The 10175-nt window shown below is 41.2% G+C and overlaps 1 protein-coding gene across 1 annotated transcript; it reads right to left on the bottom strand.

Moving 5' to 3' along the window:
- Nucleotides 1–7809: 7809 nt before the first annotated feature.
- On the bottom strand, nucleotides 7810–8429 carry LOC143151048 (putative salivary secreted peptide). The gene has a single exon (XM_076319794.1). The coding sequence runs from the start codon at nucleotides 8356–8358 to the stop codon at nucleotides 7957–7959; it is 402 nt and encodes a 133-aa protein (XP_076175909.1). The 5' UTR covers nucleotides 8359–8429; the 3' UTR covers nucleotides 7810–7956.
- Between the last annotated feature and the right edge of the window lie 1746 nt (nucleotides 8430–10175).

The raw sequence follows: 10175 nt of genomic DNA, 5'->3' as shown, positions 1-10175 counted from the left end.
ACTTCACTGGGTAGTTACGCGTGCTTCCGATGCAATTTTCCAGTAACAAGCAGCCTGTCGATATACGAAAGAAAATTGGTGCGTCTTATTTTCTCAGAAGCGAACCATGATCCTTCTATCGGTGTATATTCACAACGTCTCTTGAACTAATCGATCGATATTGTTTTATTAGCGAGTTTGATCAATTTTTAAATCGATTCGTATATTCTCTAACGTTGTTTCAACGGCACATTATTTGCCATTCGGTAGTCACCGCAATAATTTTATTTTGTTTTATATATGCGCAGTTTGAGTTTAAAATATTAATATCTTCATAAAAAATTACGATTCGAATATTCGGTATAATTGAATACACATATTCCTGTCAATATGTTATTCATTGAAATACGATCAACGATAAAATATTCAACTAATCATTTATGACGCAATGCAATACAATCACGGTAACTGTTAATCATTTGGAATTAAATTAATCGTACGTTGTAAAAAAATAATTTCGTACAACATGTCTGTAATTTCGAAACGTAGTGCGCGAAGAAGAGTAGTTCATTAAAAAGCAACCGTTGTATTTCACCGATGATTTCCGCACTCAAAGATTCAACTACCGGAGATCGTTCGGATGGAGTCTCGGATACGCTCATGTAGAAACGCTCTATCACCTCGTTTCTATTTATGAATAGAATGTTTTATGCATAAATAGTCAACCTAAATTCATCCGTATTACTTTACCTTCGCGCTGTCCATTTTCAATAAAATCTCTCATTGCATTAACACAATTGTGTTAAATTTATCGGTTAGTACGTTAAATTCATATTATGCGTTAACAAATTATTCATTCTGATTTCGATGCTGTTTTATAACAACGAACACGTAAATATTGTGGTAAATGGAGAATGGTATGAAATCGGGAAGGAAATCGTTCGGAGAGTTTCGGATCGATGGTGTGCAAAAAGCTTTGATATGTACGACTAACTTGTCTGGTAAATTGCGATCGATATGTGGCGAGAGTGACGTGTCGACGATTCTCATTTTTCCTCGCCGCTCTAAATAATGAAAGTCAACCTTGTCTTGGTAAATGCCGGGCAGACGAGAAATTGTTGCGTGATACCTCGTTCCTGTCGCATTCGTTTTCGTTCGTTCGGCCTGTCTTCGGAAGACAACCGTCCTCGTCCGTGAATTGAACTTTCTTCCTATGATTAAATATTTAACGCTTGGATCGATAGCGTTCCGCACATCCACGGTCTGCGACACGAGCTATCTGGCTACTCTATGCGAGACTCTTCTACTGACCAGTCCGAGGAATTACCAACCGACCCTTGGCTTTCCTCGTACGCAAACACGTTCGCGTACATCACTCTCGGTCCTCTTCATCGTTCCTCTCTGAACGACTGAAAACATTTTCCCGTACGAAATACTGTAAGCACCACCCTTGGAAAAATATCTGAGACACCCCCTGAGATCATCCCGAAAATTCACTTGCCAGAGCCCAAACATAAATATGTAGATCGTTCTTAAAGTGATTTATCGCATTCTTCATAATACTTTACGGACGAAATTACATGGTAGACCCACGCTTCAAGACAAAGTATAAATAAAAGAACAATTTAATATTTATGAAGCCCGCCGTTACTCATTATTTCCAAAAAACGTGGAAGATGGAAACGAGGATCGTATCTTATACAGCAGCCTACTGACGTAGCCACGCCCGTGGCCATTGGCCTGATTGGTCAGTACCCTTCGTTTGCCAACCTCATTATCTTTGTAATTAAACTTTAATATTAATCTCCCTCGAACGAATATGTGAGAAGGATATTAAAAGCAATATTCAAATTACATACACATTTAAGATTCTTAATAAGGATGATACACCGAGAAGAATCTGTATTACATCGAATAGATGTAATTACACTTGGTATTTAATTTTAGTTACAATTAGCTCGGATATTTATTTTCATTCACGAACAACGATTGGGAAAGTATTATCTTCTATCAATAGAGCATTTATCGCGCTGTACGAGCACTTAAAAGTTTCTTGTAACGATAAAAATACGACGTTTCTTTTTCCTAGAAAGTTTCTTTTCGGATCGATATACGAAGGCGCGTAAATGTCAGTACTTATTGATGCGAACCCTCTACAACCCTTGTCGATGATTACCTTCGCCTGTAGTTCATCTACCTGTCCTAACACCCACCACTTTGCGTCCTTTTACCTTTCCCGAGTCTTGCACGATATGTCATGCCATTTCCTTGAAGGCAGTGTGTTACAATTTATCGTCGACCATAATGTCGCACCAAGAACATAAAAAAGAAAAATTTTCATAACTCCGATCTATTATACGAGACATATTAAAAACTTCGTGGGGAATGAACTTTCTGAAATTTCAAAAAGCCTTACATATTCAAGTCTGGCTCAAATAATGAGAACCACTCGCCATTGCAGTATAATAAATGAAGTATAGCATAATAGGGGTGCATAAAAACTTGTAGAAAAAATAAATAGTTCTGAATGAAAGTGGTATAACCGAGTGGTTTTAAGATTTTCTTTTTACATATTAACGAACGACATTTTCAATGGAAAAATTTCATAAATTTACCCCATTGAAAATAATATATTTCGTTTATCTATATAAACGGGTAAAACTTCTTATAAATTGCTACCGTGCCCGTAGACATTGTCTATAGAAACATGTATGTACATACATACAAATGTAGGGTGGAATAAAAAGATTTTTCAGAGACGGTAGTTTCATACTCCGAGAGGTACTTCTGCTGCTGAAGTACATAGAGCTTTTAAACTGGTTGTCCTAGTTTCATCTGAATGTTTAATTTTAAAAAATTTTACTACTTAGTTGTCGGAATTGCTTATTTCTTTTTAAATTGTTATTTTTACACAGTGTATCTTCGCGGAATATTTTCCTTCTCCGTAAATAAAGTTAACGTATCCTCGAGAAGTATAGAAATACCAATCATACGTATTATGGATCGTGCATTACGAAGTATGTAATGTGCAGCAAAATCTGAAAGCTTCGTGTAATACTAGTAGAATGCTTCCACGATGACAGACTTTTTTACCTAACGTTTCAAAAATATCGAGATGACGACTTGGATCGAAAAGATCGATAGTTGAGAAAATTTTCTTAATTTTATTTAGCACCGAATCTGACAGCGACGCGATGCGAGATTAAATTTAAGAAAAAATGAAATTTATATCGGATGCAATTGTCCTGGTCTTGGTATACAATAACGCCTAGTACAAGTCACAGACACGATTGATCGAAACATTAATAATACATATTCCAGCCTCCAATCACTTTCTAATCGTGCTCTAAATTCCAGACTTAAAATTTGAAAATTACTGTTGCAAGCGTCACATGTATAATGTTATTTTACAGATCCGGTATCTGGATTATCGCGAATTAGCAAGGATCCACCCACAATATCTGACCTTTCATTTAGTATATGATGGGTACGAACATAGTGCTATTTCGCTCATTAGAACTTCTCTTTCAATCATGATGGATTGGATCCTAATGCGATGCTCTCCACGAGAAATTCCATCAAAGGATATTAGTTAATCGCGTTTCTCATATACATAAACGTAGATTACTTGGTCGTACTGTAGTTCATACCGGTTAACGAGCTGACCGCACGGGGCAACACAGTTGACTTACATCGGGACTGTACCAAAGCCCAGCTTGTGATCTTACGTTCTCGGCTAATCAGCAGTTAGAACCGATAGCAAAGGACTAAATATGAAATACGTAATGCTCCTAAAGTTGACGCTCAAACGATACAAAAACAGCTAAACGCCTTTGAATCGGAATAATACGACGAGTCCATTGAATAACGCATATCTCTTAAATCGTAGTTTTTCTCCTACTTGCGACGTGAATATCCTCGAGCTCTTAATCGAATATCGAACAGAGACGTCTCTATGCGAAGTACAATACAAGCATTTGCTTGAACTTGCGTAATATATATATATCGCGAATATTCATCCGTGTAACACAGTTAACGCAGAGAATAAAGTTATCGAGTAACCCGTGTGTGTCCGTGTTTAAATAATTTTTATTACACCCCTTTGAAATCGATGTATACAGCTGATCGCAGTCTGCACACTCGGCTCTCGTACGGATAAATCTTTAACTTCATCAGTTCTTCATCAAACAGAAAACGCAAGTCAGTTGACCAATCCATTAAAACCATTTCATCGGAGATTTGCTGCGTAATGTCTATAACTCCGGCTGACTTGCGTGTTACATCGGTGATATTATAGGTAGCGTACGCCGAACACTTATTCGTTTCTTGTTTTTTCCTCTTCCTCTTTCTTTTTTCACGTTATCCCCCTACACTGTTGGACTGAAAATGTTTCTCGCCGCGTCTCTTCTTTCAACTCGGCCCCCGAGCGTTGCAGAGGTGGATTTCCTCCGCTTCCTTTGTAACGTACCCGTCATTAATACTGTGTTTACACGGATCTCGGGAATCGAAGGAACGCGTCGCGTTGTTTGACAAGCGCGGAGCCTAAAACGCGGGAACCGTAACTACGGCTTTCCGTTTAAAATTGCCCGATAATGGCCGCTGCGGTTTCGGATTGACGGCCAGTTCTTTTGTAGGTGCGCCAGGGTGTACGCTCGTGCAAACACGCTTTTATTCGTCGGTTCGTTCTCGCCCAATCCTGTCATCGAATTGTCCGTCCGGCACTGTTTCGCGTGCAGCTACGTTTGCTCGTCACTTTCGTAACTTTACAAGCAATAACCAAAAGCGTTGCGGGACAGGTTTATGACCGCACACGGTGGTCCTTACGCTTTCGCATTACGCCCAACCAACAGCTGCGGTCGGGTGCTTCCGATGCATACGTACTTTACGACTCGTAGATTTTCTTGTCAAAGCTGATTGAACGAAAGGAAACGTAAGGTTGAAGCCGAGGGAACGATCTTCCTTCTCGTACCGGGACATAACCATCGAACGTTATTTGCCCAACGAGTTATCTACGACTTCGCCGTGGTCTTTTCTCAAAGACAATTTTCTTTCGCAAGCACGACGTGTTTAATCGCTCTATCGTCTACGGTGAAATACTTTGTTAGACGGTAAAAAGTTATTGTCTTGAAGTTTCACCAGACGAGATTCCAGGAGAAATCTAATGACCCGTATCCAACGCGACATACGTAGCCGTGCCCCGGTGTGCATCGAAACAATTTTACAGACCGTCATTGTCGGTCGATATTTACGTAAAAAGTGTTGGGTGAACCCAGAATAGAAATCTAGAGCCGTTGATATACGTAAGTATAGATGCATAAATATATTAGGCGTCAAAGGAAAAGTTCCGCATCTTTTTATACACCGGGCTATTTTCGCTCGGTCATCGCGGAAATAATAGACGACACTCGCTATTCCCAGATAGCGGCGCACATGCTACGATTCACTTGTATGTTCTCATTATTCGAATATAGCACCTCGGTCGTCGAGTCCGATTGTTATAAATAAATATCGAACTGCCCGCTATCGATCCTTTTCCGTGTCTACATTTAGAAGAATCCTGGTAGTTCGTTATACTTTCACAACACCAACTTGTTTCTACCTCTATAAATATCGCGTGCCCGATACCAGGTCACTTCGCAAGTCACTGCGTTTTTCTTCTTCGCTCGAGGAAAATTTTAACCAAGAAACGTAACCGTTTACGAAGCAGTCATCTTCTTGCGGCGCAAGTTAACAAAAGATTGACGCCCTTCTCGCGATTGTCGTTTGAGTCGCTGAATTTTTCGCCTGCCGAGAAATCTCTTCACTTCGGATCGGTATCTTTCCATCGAAGTTTACTTTTCACCGAAAATCTTTCTCGCGTTGTGCAACTCGATTAAAAACTATCGATCGTTTCGCTTCGAGTTACTTCGATAACCGGTGGAAAACAGAGTATAAAAAATCGACGATCCGCTTGCGGTTCGAACGCGATGAGTCTGCGCGTTTACGAACGTTCATACGGTACGAGAAATTCGCGCGATGAAATACGCAAAGGCTTATGGAACGACCTGATAAAATCATGCTCCGACAGATAGGTCAATATGGCTGTACCGCATTCGGGGCAGAATTACGAGGAGGCCATTCTATTTCTGAATCAGAAGTACGAACAATGACCCTGGAGGATGTAATGGATTGCTCGCAATCGACTGCGCAAACAGCGGTACACTCGCGTCTCATACTTGCCAGTGGAATAGGTTTCGCTTTGGGAAACGTTTAATTGACATTCCACCGCGTCGACGTTCAAGCTAATTAACAAATTCGCGAATATTTACGAAATTTAATGTACAACGGTTGCCGAGGTCGTTGAAAAACGATTCCACGAAGAAGAGAGCTGTATTTCCCTTCGGATCGAGAGCGCGTTTCGAGAAGGTAAGAACTACGGACAAACTAGTCACTCTGGCTCGCCGCGCTAGTTGAACAGAGATAGAATAAGTAGGTTAACGAAATGGTCGTTCGCAAGCTTGAGATACCACCACCAATTTCAGTGGCCCTCAACTCGATTCGAAGTTTCTCCCCGCCGCGCCGGTCGGATCCCCATGGTAGAGTGCGCCGCGAAGCGACAACAATTTTCCAGTCGGTTGTTCCTACTCCGTGCCGCCACGCATGCATGCACAAAATGTACTTTGTACGTAAGCCTCGGAAACGGAAGATCTCTCTACCTCTTAGAAACATCTACGAGCTGCGGGCCGGGATTCCGCTTCCAGCGTCGTAGAACCGGAAAGAAACGGAAGAATCATCGGGATCCACGAGCGGGAACGAGTGGGATCCACTTGATTAGCCGGTACAAGGAAGACGTTCGGTCGCTGCTGAAATTTTCGCGATCCTGTTCCTCCACGTGGATCTCGTTCCGCGTCGGCGTTAATTGCGTTATCATCGAAACTAGACCGCGAACATTTGGCCACCGGGACCAAAAGCAACCGAGATACGTCGGTTGTAACGGTGCACTAGCTTCCACACTGTTTGACAGACTACGCTGAGAATAAATATTTAAGCTCCCGAGACCTGTGTTTTCACGGTGATAACAACTTGCGTCGCTAGGTAGTCGATTTCACCGTGGTAGTTACAGAGCGTAATTTTCTCGAATTAAAGCAATTTGCCATTGTGCAATCGTGTAGTCCGATACAATAACAGTTTTCTGTAGTCCGTAAAACGGGTTCGGGCGATTTTAACGTAACTGGTACACCGCGTTTGTAATTTCGTCTAATACGCGTCGAAATTTGTCGTCGAAGTTAGTTATTAACGATAAATTAAAAAGGAGGTAAATACGAAGAAAGATATTTTTCTCCAATCTACAGCCAATCGTACGGTATCGCTTTTTTTAAAAACGGAATGGGTACAGTAGGTTAACACATCTTGTTTGTGCAAAAGAAAAAATACTGTTTATTTGCTGAATTAACACGATTTAGATGATAACGATTCGGGCTAAATATTTGCACTTTTCAATTTTTGATACATTTGCATTCCACTTCTTTGTTCTACTTTAAATTTAAATAACAAGTTTCGCGAGATTACGCGATTTTTTTAATTTATCGCGCGCATTAACTTGTCCGTTACGATCTACAAAAGTAACGCGGTTTCTTCGCCACAAATTTGTTCGTAAAAAATTGCTGGTTCATCGTAACGACAAAGTCTTAATCGATATAGTTGCGCAAAAGTTTTTCACTTCATTCGGTATATCGAGTTATGAACGATGAAAAATGATCGAAGAAATTCCAATCCCTCTTACCTCGTTCTCGTTCAGCCACGTTTTCTTTTAAACTAAGAAACCAGGAACTTCGTAGTAATAACGAATACTTGTATCGACGCGAGCGTTTGGAAAATTTATTAATTTTGATTCAGCATAACGTGAGATAAAGCAACAATTTACAAATTACATAGACAATTGAAAGGAACCGATTGATCTAAGAACAACAAGATTGGTATCATTATGGCGATACTATTCTAAGGTCTTGCGAATAACTCGACGATAAAGTTGATTCCATGGCCCCTTTGACTCTTGAACTTGAGCGTGACGTTGTTGTATCCTGGACCACCTTTGATAAGGCTAGGATAAGCACCGTTTCCATTGGTCTTCTGATCGCGAGCGGCAACCGTGGTGATGCGGTCGAACCTCGAAACGTTGAAGGTCTTCTCCACGACAATCACCTTCATCCAGGACGAATTCTTCACGACGGATTGTCTCAGGACAAGCCTGTCGCCGGGCAATCTGCTTCCAACAATCAAGTCGTGAGATTTGTTGGCGCCCTTGGAGACGTAACCGTATTGAGCAGCTGGATCTGCTTCTGTAGCGAGCACAGCAATGGCCACTATTGCCAAGCAAATTATAGCCTTCTGAGCCGACATGGTGGATTATTCTTTGTAAGAGCACGCACGAACTTTGATATTATTACGCTTGTATCGCGACAGTGCAGCAGACTGAGTGTCGATGCGAAGCTCGCTGTTCCGTTGCTTAAATAGTATCACCACGATCGGCTTATCAGTTCACTTATCACAGTACGATTGTAACGGTATAGAAATACAATCTGACAACGTTTATTCTAGGAACTAGTACTTGTGGTCCAAGATGGTCCAAGATCCACTTTGGGATTGTTATCTATCGATTATCGTCCGCGATAAATATTTTATTTTCGTGACGAGATTAAATATCGGTTTTAATAGACTTAGTTTACCGTTCGTGTGTTTCGGTCCGCTGAATATAAATTTACATCGATCGCGTATCGTGTTCGAAGAAATTGCAATTCGCAATCGAGAAACATTCCCCGTCGATGATCGTTATATTTTCGTTAGATTCGATATTCCGATCTCGTGCCTCGGCAAATCCGATCTCTTCCTTGAATAATGACTCATTTTCAGAAACGTAATTAAATACACAAATGTTCGCGATATCGTATGCAAACAGAATTATCACGGCAACGTTCGCGAACGTAAGACCGTATAATGTGCACGTATATTTTCGTGAACGTTAGATTGAACACGATACTTTCTCGGAATTTTAATAAATATCGCGATTTACCGACTCGATCCGTGTAACGATATCTTTCCAGATGCAGGCGATAATCATTATTATCAACGATAGACCGCCGTGTGTAAGGTGTTTGGCCTCAATCTCGTAATAGACGGCGATCTCTATAATTCATGAGCAACCTAACTCTATCTAATGCTGCATCCTGCTGTGTGTATCCTGGTTCGTCGTGTGCACACGCATACACACACCTTCGGATTCTATGCACCTTCGATATGTTGCGTTCGCAAACTCTCGATACGAAGCCTTTGAAAGCATCCACGTAAACGTATTACGGAACAATTTAACTTATATAGATCTAAATTGATGTAAAAGTAATTCGAGCGACTAATTACGACCACGCGAACCGAGTGTACACTCGGAGGAATATTTTGCGATCAAAGACTTGTTTGCGTACGCTGCAAAGCGGCGTTCGTGTAAATACAACGAGTGAATGCGTAATATCCATGGATTTGTTCGTAAACGAATATCAGTGTTCCGCCTTTTCTTTTTTCCGCCCTCGGAGCGTCTCGACCTTAATCGTTCTTCCGCGCGTTTCCTCGACCTTTCGTTGGAACCGATTGCGAAATTTCTTGTTTGGTGCCCTACATTACAAGCTCTCTTGATTACAAGAGCCGAAGCCGCTCTGTCAAGGTCGTTGTAGGTTGTTTGCTCGGATGCTTGTTAACCGTGTGAGCATCCAATATGTTACCTCGTGTATGCACTTAGTTCCCGCATCGTGAGTAGATTCACTCGGATCATTAAGTCAATTGCTGGATACACGATGACAGAATATGGGTCGTGTAACAGCCATGAAATGCACACGTAGTAGGAAATTATCCCTGGCAACGGAATGTCACTTCGTCGAGCGAACTCGTTACTTTCGGCGATTCTTTCACGAAAAAAACTATTCGTTTCCGATGAAGTACGTTCGCTGCCAATTGTATCGCCAATGCTCGGAAAGATCGTATTCGCGATGGAATTGTACGTTGAACACCAACAGCAAGAACGATCCAAAAGCAAACATCCTTACGAGACGTCAAGATCCTCCGTACCCGTTTCTGGACGATTCGATGAAAGAGGACTATGTCGAGTCTGGCCCGTTGACAACGATGAATACTAATATCTACTTTCATAGTTCGTGATCTCTAACGATCGA

The sequence above is a fragment of the Ptiloglossa arizonensis genome, chromosome 9 (genome assembly GCF_051014685.1).
Source record: "Ptiloglossa arizonensis isolate GNS036 chromosome 9, iyPtiAriz1_principal, whole genome shotgun sequence".
NCBI classification, from domain to species: domain Eukaryota; kingdom Metazoa; phylum Arthropoda; class Insecta; order Hymenoptera; family Colletidae; genus Ptiloglossa; species Ptiloglossa arizonensis.
The sequence above is the reverse complement of the archived record's forward strand: the minus strand, read 5'-3'. Positions and strand labels throughout refer to the sequence as shown.